Consider the following 12,300-nt stretch of genomic DNA (forward strand, 5'->3'; position numbering starts at 1 on the left):
AGGTAATCAGTCCCTCAGCCTTGGAGTCGTGAAGAATCTGAAGCACAGGCAAGAAGGCTGGTGCTTATATACTGACGTCAGGTGAAAAGGGAACGGGTAGCAAACGAAGGCATTGTCAGTGGTAGGCGGGATTCCCTAGTGGAAGTAGGTCATGCCCAAGGGACGGGTTAGTAGTAGTGAGGAAGGTTGTGGAGATGCCCTCTGAACCAAGATTTCATGATGCTGCAGTGTCTGACAAGTTGTATATGAATGGTATACAATACGGACACTGCAACATCATGGAATCTTGGTTCAGAGGACCAAGAACCACAACCTTCTTCACTACTGCTAACCCGTCCCTTGGGCATGACCTACTTCCACTGGGAAATCCGGCCTACCAGTGACAATGCCTTCATCTGCTGAAGTTATATATTTTTGGGGAATGGATTTGTATGGAATGGACCTTCAAGGAAGCGGAAGGTCACGGCCAAGTGACTCCACTTAAAAGGTCACCTTATAACAAGCACAGGCAAGGTAAATGGTCTCAGATGCATCTAATGTGACAGTTAGTCGTGGCAACGTTTCGCTCGCCAGGAGCTTCGTCAAACCTTTACAAACATTTTGCCGGTAATTCTATCATTATTACTAAGACAAGCGGTACAAGAACTTTCTCATTTCTCCTAACAGACAAATTACCACCAACACATCTTGTCCCCGCTCTTGTCATTTAGAACAATCTCTGAATTTTCATCCCCCCTCACGTTAGTGCGTCTGAGATTCTTTGAAGTCTTGAAAACGTTCGTCTTCAAGGCCATTATCCTCAGTTCAGTTATATTCTCATAATGATTCTCCCTCAGTTGCAAAATCAGCCTCGTTGCGAACCTCTCGAGTTTCAGAAGCTTACAAACCACAGAACGGGCGGGGATTGAACCCATGGTAAATGAGTCTTAAAAGTCCAGGTCAGTGCATAAGCCACTCGGACAGCTTGCCTGGCGTTTGGGGACTCACTTAACCATAGGTTCATTTCCCGCCCGTTCCGTGGTTTGTTTGCAATCGTGTTATTGCGATTTCTTGAGTTGAGTCATTCAGAAGCTTGTTCGTGCATACGAGTAACTTGATATGATCTCAATGCTGGTGTAGCTTACTTAAATAAAGACGTGTCTAACACACGGCTTCCAGAGTCTTCTGAAAATCTCTTCCTTTGGGTTTTTAAACTTGGTCTCGGATTTACCAGCCTTGTGGATGATTCTATTTCTCTATTTTCCACTCATACACCGAGATAATATACAACAGCAATTAAGCTAAAAAGAAATAGACTTTTCTTCTCGACAGCCTTGTGTGGAAAGCCAAGTTCTCTGCTTTCTATCCCATGTACTCCCACGTATCCATGTGATGCTGTGCATGTGCGTCTCCGGGAAGGTGGATGAATATAATTCTGGATATAAAATGTTGGATATATCACGCAAGCTCTGACATAACTGAAGTTACAAGTTTTTATTAAGCAGGAGAGAGGCAAAGGAAGCTGACTGACTGACTGACAGAAAGACAGAAACAGAAAGTAAATATAAGTCAAGGTCTGAACAATAGAAGGTTGCAGGAGGGACAGACAGACTCAGAAATAGACAGAGAGACAGATAGGCACGCACACACACACACACACACACACACACACACACACACACACACACACACACACACATACACACACACACACACACACACACACACACACACACACACACCCACACAAACACACACACACACATACACACACACACACACACACACACACACACACACACACACACACACACACACACACACACACACACACACACACACACACACACACATATGTAACTGCGGACAGAGACAAAAAAAAGAAGAGAAATATGAGTCAAGATGGAGTGATGTATCAGACAGAAGACTGCACAAGAGAGACAAAATGTTGCAAAATGTGCATCATTGCTTTTATCCCGGCTTTGATAAGAAAAAAAACAAGCTTAGACGTGAGGAAAAATAATTTATTTTTCTCAGAGATGTTTCAAAGGCGTCCAGAGGAGTCATTGTGCGCTTATTTAAATGTGTGTGTGTGTGTACTCACCTAGTTGTTCTCACCTAGTTGAGGTTGCAGGGGTCGAGTCCTAGCTTCTGGCCCGGCCTCTTCACTGATCGCTACTAGGTCACTCTCCCTGAACCATGAGCTTTATCATATCTCTGCTTAAAGCTATGTATGGATCCTGCCTCCACTACATCGCTTCCCAAACTATTCCACTTCCTGACTACTCTGTGGCTGAAGAAATACTTCCTAACATCTCTGTGATTCATCTGTGTCTTCAGCATCCAACTGTGTCCCTCGTTGCTGTGTCCCATCTCTGGAACATCCTGTCTTTGTCCACCTTGTCAATTCCTCTCAGTATTTTGTACGTCGTTATCACGTCCCTCCTATCTCTCACGTCCTCCAGTGTCGTCAGGTCGATTTCCCTCAACCACTCCTCGTAGGACATACCCCTTAGCTCTGGGACTAGTCTTGTTGCAAACCTCTGCACTTTCTCTAGTTTCTTTACGTGCTTGGCTAGGTGTGGATTCCAAACTGGTGCCGTGTGTGTGTGTGTGTGTGTGTGTGTGTGTGTGTGTGTGTGTGTGTGTGTGTGTGTGTGTGTGTGTGTATGTCTGTGTGTCTGTGTGTGTGTGTGTGTGTGTGTGTGTGTGTGTGTGTGTGTGTGTGTGTGTGTGTACTCACATAATTGTGGCTGCAGAGGTCGAGACTCAGCTCCTGGCCCCGCATCTTCACTGAACGCTACTGGGTCCCCTCTCTCTCCCTGCTCTATGAGCTTTATCATACCTCGTCTTAAAGCTATGTATGGTTCCTGCCTCCACTATATCACTTGCTAGACTGTTCCATGTCCTGACTACTCTATGACTGAAGAAATACTTCCTAACATTCCTTTGACTCATCTGAGTCTTCAACTTCCATCTTCAACTTCCCCTTGTTTCTGTGTCCCCTCTCTGTCTCTGTCCACCTTGTCTATTCCACGCAGTATTTTGCATGTCGTTATCATGTCTCCTCTCTCCCTGCTCTATGAGCTTTATCATACCTCGTCTTAAAGCTATGTATGGTTCCTGCCTCCACTATATCACTTGCTAGACTGTTGCATGTCCTGACTACTCTGTGACTGAAGAAATACTTCCTAACATTCCTTTGACTCATCTGAGTCTTCAACTTCCATCTTCAACTTCCCCTTGTTTCTGTGTCCCCTCTCTGTCTCTGTCCACCTTGTCTATTCCACGCAGTATTTTGCATGTCGTTATCATGTCTCCTCTAACCCTCCTGTCCTCCAGTGTCGTCAGGCCGATTTCCCTTAACCTTTCTTCGTAGGATATTAGCCTTAGCTCTGGAACTAACCTTGTGGCAAACCTTTGCACTTTCTCTAATTTCTTAACATGCTTGACCCGGTGTGTGTTCCAAACTGGTGCTGCATACTCCAGTATGGGCCTGCCGTACACTGTGTACAGTGTCTTGAACGATTCCTTACTAAGGTATTGGAACGCTATTCTCAGGTTTGCCAGGCGCCCATATGCTGCAGCAGTTATCTGGTTGATGTGTGCTTCCGGAGACGTGCTCGGTATTATACCCCAAGATCTTTCTCCTCGAGCGAGGTTTGCAGTCTTTGGCCACATAGCCTATACTCTGTCTGCGGTCTTCTGTGCCCTTCGACGATCTTCATGACTTTGCATTTGGCGGTGTTAAATTCGAGAAGCCAGTTGCTGGACCAGGTGTCCAGCCTGTCCAGGTCTCTTGAAAGTCCTACCTGATCCTCATCTCATTTAATTCTCCTCATTAACTTCACATCTTTTGCGAGCAGGGACACTTCTGGTGGCTTGGTGGTTAACGCTCTCGCTTCACACGGCGAGGGCCTGGGTTCGATTCCCAGCCAGAGTAGAAACATTGGACGTGTTTCTTTCCACCTGTTGTCTATGTTCCCCATCAGTAAAATGGGTACCTGGGTGTTAGTCGACTGGTGTGGGTCGCATCCTGGGACACTGACCTAATTTGCCCGAAATGCGGAGCATAACAAGGGACTTTCTATATAGTAGTATGTCATTGTTGTCAGCTAGGACTGTATACCTTGTACATGTACTTGTAGTAAATAAAGATATTATTATTATTATTATTATTATTATTATTATTATTATTATCCCTTCCATCATGTCGTTCACATATACCAAAAACAGCACTGGTCCTAGGACCTACCCCTGTGGGACCCCGCTCGTCACAGGTGCCCACTGTGATACCTCAATATGTACCATGACTCGTTGTTGCCTCCCTGTCAGATATTCTCTGATCCATTGCAGTGCCCTTCCTGTTATGCGCCTAATCCTCTAGCTTCCGCACTAATCTCTTGTGAGGAACTGTGTCAAAGGCCTTCTTGCAGCCCCCCCAAAAAAGTGCAATCAACCTACCCCCCTCTCTCGTGTCTTACTTTTGTTAATTTATCATTAAACTCCAGAAGGTTTGTGACTCAGGATTTGCCTTCCATGAATCCGTGCTGGTTGTCGTTTACAATCTTGTTCCGTTTTTGGTGCTCCACCACTCTCCTGATAATCTTCTCCATAACTTTGCATACTATACACGTCAGTGACACTGGTCTGTAGTTTAGTACCTGTTTTCTGTCTCCTTTTTTATAAATGGGAACTACATTTGCTGTCTTCCATACCTCAGGTAGTTGCCCAGTTTCAAGGGATGTGTTGAAGATTGTAGTTAGTGGCACACACAGCATTTCTGTTCCCTCTTTAAGGACCCACGGGGAGATGTTGTCTGGTCCCATTGTCTTTGAGGCATCAAGGTCACTTAGCAGCTTCTTCACCTCCTCCTTAGTTGTGTGTATGTCATTCAACTCTTGTTGGTGTATTCCTTCTTGGTGTCCCCTTCTGTCCTGTCTTCCCAGAGTCCTTCTTGTCTCCACTGCAAATACTTTCTTCAGTCTCATGTTGAGCTCCTCACATACCTCTTAATCGTTTCTTGTGAGTTCCCACCTTCTTTCCTCAGCCAGATCACCTGGTCTTTGACTGTTGCCTTCCTCTTAATGTGGTTACACAGCAGTGTCGGGTCAGACTTGGCTTTCGATGCTATGTCATTTTCGTACTGCCGCTGTGCCTCCTTCCTAATCTGTTCATACTCGTTTCTGGCTCTTAGACTAACCTCCTTATTTTCCTGGGGCCTTTGCCTTCTGTACTTTTTCCATTCTCTAGTGCACTTAGTTTTTGCCTCCCTACACCTTCGAGTAAACCAAGGACTCGCTTTGATCTTCAGATTATTTCTGTTGCCCTTGGGAACAAACCTTTCCTCTGCCTCCTTGTATTTTGTTGTTACATATTCCATCATTTCGTTTACTGACTTTCCTGTGTGTGTGTGTGTGTGTGTGTGTGTGTGTGTGTGTGTGTGTGTGTGTGTGTGTGTGTGTGAGTGTGTGTGTTTGAGTTTGTGTGTTTATTTCAATATAAATTTAAGAACACATAATAATTACAATAAAGTGAATAATAATAATAATAATAATAATAATAATAATAATAATAATAATAATAATAATAATAATAATAATAATAATTATTATTATTATTATTATTATTATTATTATTAGTATTATTATTATTATTATTATTATTATTATTATTATTATTATTATTATTATTATTATTATTATTATTATATTTTCTCTCATAATTATTATCATTATCATCGTAACCATCATCATTATTAACGTCATTATTATTACTGTCACTATTATCATGCTTTATGTCAAACAATTTGTCTTTATAAAGCAAATTTTAGTGAAGTGTAAACAGATCTCTTTTTCCCGTGTGTGTCAGAGGCGGAAGAGCAACCTGCTTTGCATATGAGAGAGAATAAACAAGCGAGATATTATCACACCTTTATCAGCACTGGCGGAGGCTGCAGGCAAGTTTTTATACAGATTCCTTCAGCTCTCACTGATGTCAAAGTGAATTAATTGAAAGTAAACTTCTGGAAGTGATATCCTCTGCCAGGAGGCTGAGAGTATAAATGGGAGGGCGGCAGCGGGTCGGGCACACAATTAGCTGGTTCCTCCAGAATGAAGTTTGTAAGTTGTGTTGGACATTTATGTGAAGGTAGTCAGAGAAATGAGTGCATAGATGTTTTGTTAAATGGATGCCGCTGTCTCAGTTATATGTTTTAGCAGATGTTGGGGTTTCATATTTCCACTTGAGGAATGTGTGTTTATGAAGCAATGTTAAAAATGATGGACTGAAAACATCGACTCCAGGCTGAGGGACTGATTACCTCAAACTCCTCCTCATCTTGCACCTTTCGCTACGCTAGACTGAAGAAGCCATGATATATAACATGGCCTCAGAAGAGTGCAATGTTGAGTGCTTGCCAATTAGACAAAAACACAAATATCTTTGTTACTAGGGCAATATAATTAAGTTTCAAGACAATAATGGTAATTTAGATTCTGCGGGAGCCTCATTTTCTATAAAAATATTCTTGAAAAATAAAATACAGAGGTTTATTTTGAAAAAAAAAAAAACGAGTTGTGTAGGGTGGATGTAAGGATATAAGACAGTGTTGTTGTTCCTCCTGCAGGCGTCGCTGATCTTGGTGTTGATGTTGGTCGTGTCTGCGGTCTTTGCCGAACCAGCACCGCATAAGTACAAGAAAGGCGGCTTCGGTCGGTACCGTGGAGGCTTCGGTTACGCTCCCGTCAAGGTGATTCCTGTCCACTATCCAGTCTACGTCGGCGGCTACGGTGGCGGCTACGGTGGCGGCTATGGTGGTGGCTTTAATGGAGGCTTCGGCCATGGTTTTGGCGGTGGCTTCGGCCATGGTTTTGGCGGTGGCTTCGGCGGCGGCTACGGAGGCCTGTACGGCGGAAATTATGGAGGAGGTTACGGCTATGGACGGTAAACTGAATGGAAATTTCTAGGCTTATTTGAGGGCATTGCCAGTGTTCTTACTGAGGCTGTGGCCACACTATCCTGTGTTGGCTGTACTCAACCTTTACTGGTGTACATGCTCGCTGCTACTACCATCTCTGTGATTTATTCTCATAATTATACATACGCTTATATATATATATATATATATATATATATATATATATATATATATATATATATATATATATATATATATATATATAATTTCATCATCATTCAATCTATCATTGTCTTGCCATAGGTGCGCTTTCACTACAGTTATAAAACTGCAACATTAACAACCACTGTGAAAAAAATAGTGAAATTTCAAGCGCTTTCGTGACTTCTCAGATTATCAAGGAACTATGATAGTTCCTTGATAATGTGAAAAGTCATGAACGCGCTTTGTATATCAATATTTATTCACAGTGGTTGTTCTGCATATTGTGATATCAGACCAGTGCAACGGGCAAGTGAAGTAGTAGCATCAGCAACACAAACAGCAAGTGGCATTCTTGAGCTTCCCCAAAGCTCGGCTTAATGCCCAAAGCTGGGGTGTGACTCCTAAAGGATCCTGTAGTTCTTGCTGCCTTTGCACCTCCTGATATCGTCTGCTGCTGTGCAGCTGTCACACCCGTCGAGCCCAGTTTGGGCGGGGTTTGTGGCAGCCCAAGGTGCCTAGCTTCTCCCTCCGAGCCCCGTGGGAGCGGGTAATGGGGCTAGGCCTGGGGACAGCTGGTCCCAGAAGATGAGGAGGTACTTGTACCTCCTCCCATGATAGACATTGGTGATATCACCTGTTTATCGTGCTCATATTGCATATATATATATATATATATATATATATATATATATATATATATATATATATATATATATATATATATATATATATATATATATTATATACTTGTGTGTGTGTGTGTACATATTCTTTTGGATTTACTTATTTTGTAAATAAATTAAAATTCATTATCTCTCATCTAAGTTTGATTTGCAAGTGTAAATAAAATATACACGTAAACTATTTACCCTTTTGTTCACTATTATCATTTTAAAACCTCTTTTCTTTCTTGCCTTATTTCTGTTTTTTACTTTGTTCCTCTTCTGTTACGAGAGTAAGAACACAACTCACTGTAGTAACTGTGTTAATTAGAGAACATTCACGCGCAACAAGACTTATGAACGGTTGAACTAAGCTGTCATTAAAACAAAAAATAAGAATTTCTCGGTCATGACTCTGAAAAATGTTTGTCTGTCATCAACGCTTCCAAGAAGTCATGAATAATAGCGGCTAGAGGAAAACAGTCAACCTCTGAGGAGGAGAGGAAGAAAAACCTGAGACTTGGCTTTATTACCTCCCAGCACGCTGAGAAGACTGTGTTGTCTTGGTGACTGTGAGGCAGTGTCTGGTGACTGTGAGGCAGTGTCTTGGTGACTGTGAGACAGTGTCTTGGTGACTGTGTGAGACAGTATCTTGGTGACTGTGTGAGACAGTGTCATGGTGACTGTGTGAGACAGTGTCTTGGTGACTGTGTGAGACAGTGTCTTGGTGACTGTGAGACAGTGTCTTGGTGACTGTGTGAGACAGTGTCTTGGTGACTGTGTGAGACAGTGTCTTGGTGACTGTGTGAGTCAGTGTCTTGGTGACTGTGTGAGGCAGTGTCTTGGTGACTGTGTGAGACAGTGTCTTGGTGAGTGTGTGAGGAAGTGTCTTGGTGACTGTGTGAGACAGTGTCTTGGTGACTGTGTGAGACAGTGTCTTGGTGACTGTGTGAGTCAGTGTCTTGGTGACTGTGTGAGACAGTGTCTTGGTGACTGTGTGAGGCAGTGTCTTGGTGAGTGTGTGAGGCAGTGTCTTGGTGACTGTGTGAGGCAGTGTCTTGGTGACTGTGTGAGGCAGTGTCTTGGTGACTGTGTGAGACAGTGTCTTGGTGACTGTGTGAGACAGTGTCTTGGTGACTGTGTGAGACAGTGTCTTGGTGACTGTGTGAGACAGTATCTTGGTGACTGTGTGAGACAGTGTCATGGTGACTGTGTGAGACAGTGTCTTGGTGACTGTGTGAGGCAGTATCTTGGTGACTGTGTGAGGCAGTGTCTTGGTGACTGTGTGAGACAGTGTCTTGGTGACTGTGTGAGACAGTGTATTGGTGACTGTGTGAGGCAGTGTCTTGGTGACTGTGTGAGACAGTGTCTTGGTGACTGTGTGAGACAGTGTATTGGTGACTGTGTGAGACAGTGTCTTGGGGACTGTGTGAGGCAGTGTCTTGGTGACTGTGTGAGACAGTGTCTTGGTGACTGTGTGAGACAGTGTATTGGTGACTGTGTGAGGCAGTGTCTTGGTGACTGTGTGAGACAGTGTATTGGTGACTGTGTGAGGCAGTGTCTTGGTGACTGTGTGAGGCAGTGTCTTGGTGACTGTGTGAGACAGTGTATTGGTGACTGTGTGAGGCAGTGTCTTGGTGACTGTGTGAGACAGTGTATTGGTGACTGTGTGAGGCAGTGTCTTGGTGACTGTGTGAGACAGTGTATTGGTGACTGTGTGAGGCAGTGTCTTGGTGACTGTGTGAGGCAGTGTCTTGGTGACTGTGTGAGACAGTGTCTTGGTGACTGTGTGAGACAGTGTATTGGTGACTGTGTGAGGCAGTGTCTTGATGACTGTGTGAGACAGTGTATTGGTGACTGTGTGAGACAGTGTATTGGTGACTGTGTGAGGCAGTGTCTTGGTGACTGTGTGAGACAGTGTATTGGTGACTGTGTGAGGCAGTGTCTTGGTGACTGTGTGAGGCAGTGTCTTGGTGACTGTGTGAGACAGTGTATTGGTGACTGTGTGAGGCAGTGTCTTGGTGACTGTGTGAGACAGTGTATTGGTGACTGTGTGAGGCAGTGTCTTGGTGACTGTGTGAGTCAGTGTCTTGGAGACTGTGTGAGACAGTGTCTTGGTGACTGTGTGAGTCAGTGTCTTGGTGACTGTGTGAGACAGTGTCTTGGTGACTGTGTGAGTCAGTGTCTTGGTGACTGTGTGAGACAGTGTCTTGGTGACTGTGTGAGGCAGTGTCTTGGTGACTGTGTGAGACAGTGTATTGGTGACTGTGTGAGGCAGTGTCTTGGTGACTGTGTGAGACAGTGTCTTGGTGACTGTGTGAGTCAGTGTCTTGGTGACTGTGTGAGACAGTGTCTTGGTGACTGTGTGAGTCAGTGTCTTGGTGACTGTGTGAGACAGTGTCTTGGTGACTGTGTGAGTGTCTTGGTGACTGTGTGAGACAGTGTCTTGGTGACTGTGTGAGACAGTGACTTGGTGACTGTGTGAGGCAGTGTCTTGGTGACTGTGTGAGTGTCTTGGTGACTGTGAGACAGTGTCTTGGTGACTGTGTGAGGCAGTGTCTTGGTGACTGTGTGAGGCAGTGTCTTGGTGACTGTGTGAGACAGTGTCTTGGTGACTGTGTGAGGCAGTGTCTTGGTGACTGTGTGAGACAGTGTCTTGGTGACTGTGTGAGGTAGTGTCTTGGTGACTGTGTGAGGCAGTGTTTTGGTGACTGTGTGAGACAGTGTCTTGGTGACTGTGTGAGACAGTGTCTTGGTGACTGTGTGAGGCAGTATCTTGGTGACTGTGTGAGACAGTATCTTGGTCATTGTGAGGCAGTGTCTTGGTGACTGAGGCAGTGTCTTGGTGACTGTGTGAGACAGTGTCTTGGTGACTGTGAGGCAGTGTCTTAGTGACTGTGAGGCAGTGTCTTGGTGACTGTGTGAGGCAGTGTCTTGGTGACTGTGTGAGGCAGTATCTTGGTGACTGTGTGAGACAGTGTCTTGGTGACTGTGAGGCAGTGTCTTGGTGACTGAGGCAGTGTCTTGGTGACTGTGTGACACAGTGTCTTGGTGACTGAGGCAGTGTTTTGGTGACTGTGAGGCAGTGTCTTGGTGACTGTGTGAGACAGTGTCTTGGTGACTGTGAGGCAGTGTTTTGGTGACTGTGAGGCAGTGTCTTGGTGACTGTGTGAGACAGTGTCTTGGTGAGTGTTAGGCAGTGTCTTGGTGACTGTGAGGCAGTGTCATGGTGATTGTGTGAGACAGTGTCTTGGTGAGTGTGTGAGGCAGTGTCTTGGTGACTGTGAGACAGTGTCTTGGTGACTGTGTGAGGCATTGTCTTGGTGACTGTGAGACAGTGTCTTGGTGACTGTGAGACAGTGTCTTGGTGACTGTGAGACAGTGTCTTGGTGACCGTGAGGCAGTGTCTTGGTGATTGTGTGAGACAGTGTCTTGGTGAGTGTGTGAGGCAGTGTCTTGGTGACTGTGTGAGGCAGTGTCTTGGTGACTGTGAGACAGTGTCTTGGTGACTGTGAGGCAGTGTCTTGGTGACTGTGAGGCAGTGTCTTGGTGACTGTGAGGCAGTGTCTTTGTGACTGTGAGGCAGTGTCTTTGTGACTGTGAGGCAGTGTCTTGGTGACTGTGAGGCAGTGTTTTGGTGACTGTGAGGCAGTGTCTTGGTGACTGTGAGACAGTGTCTTGGTGACTGTGCGAGGCAGTGTCTTGATGACTGTGAGACAGTGTCTTGGTGACTGTGTGAGACAGTGTCTTGGTGATTGTGTGAGGCAGTGTCTTGGTGACTGTGAGAGACAGTGTCTTGGTGACTGTGTGAGGCAGTGTCTTGGTGATTGTGTGAGGCAGTGTCTTGGTGACTGTGTGAGACAGTGTCTTGGTGACTGTGTGAGACAGTGTCTTGGAGACTGTGTGAGACAGTGTCTTGGTGACTGTGTGAGACAGTGTCTTGGTGACTGTGTGAGGCAGTGTCTTGGTGACTGTGTGAGACAGTGTCTTGGTGACTGTGTGAGACAGTGTCTTGGAGACTGTGTGAGACAGTGTCTTGGTGACTGTGTGAGACAGTGTCTTGGTGACTGTGTGAGACAGTGTCTTGGTGACTGTGTGAGACAGTGTCTTGGAGACTGTGTGAGACAGTGTCTTGGTGACTGTGTGAGACAGTGTCTTGGTGACTGTGTGAGACAGTGTCTTAGTGACTGTGTGAGACAGTGTCTTGGAGACTGTGTGAGACAGTGTCTTGGTGACTGTGTGAGACAGTGTCTTGGTGACTGTGTGAGACAGTGTCTTGGTGACTATGTGAGGCAGTGTCTTGGTGACTGTGTGAGGCAGTGTCTCGGTGACTGTGTGAGGCAGTGTCTTGGTGACTGTGTGAGACAGTGTCTTGGTGACTGTGTGAGGCAGTGTCTTGGTGACTGTGTGAGACAGTGTCTTGGTGACTGTGTGAGGCAGTGTCTTGGTGACTGTGTGAGGCAGTGTCTTGGGGACTGTGTGAGGCAGTGTCTTGGTGACTGGAACTTTTTGTCTTAGTCTCAACAGCAAGTTGTC

General features: G+C 45.1%; 1 protein-coding gene across 1 annotated transcript in view; it reads left to right on the top strand.

The window, feature by feature from the left end:
* LOC128684649 (acanthoscurrin-2-like) overlaps nucleotides 1-7,095 on the top strand; it is a 9,280-nt gene extending 2,185 nt beyond the window's left edge. The window contains exons 3-5 of the mRNA XM_053770928.2: nucleotides 837-915; nucleotides 6,051-6,101; nucleotides 6,608-7,095. Coding sequence (XP_053626903.2) covers nucleotides 837-915; nucleotides 6,051-6,101; nucleotides 6,608-6,928 — 451 coding nt within the window. The 3' untranslated portion in view covers nucleotides 6,929-7,095. The remainder of the gene's footprint in view (nucleotides 1-836; nucleotides 916-6,050; nucleotides 6,102-6,607) is intronic.
* Nucleotides 7,096-12,300: the final 5,205 nt, after the last annotated feature.

This window comes from Cherax quadricarinatus, chromosome 5 (genome assembly GCF_038502225.1).
Source record: "Cherax quadricarinatus isolate ZL_2023a chromosome 5, ASM3850222v1, whole genome shotgun sequence".
Taxonomy (NCBI): domain Eukaryota; kingdom Metazoa; phylum Arthropoda; class Malacostraca; order Decapoda; family Parastacidae; genus Cherax; species Cherax quadricarinatus.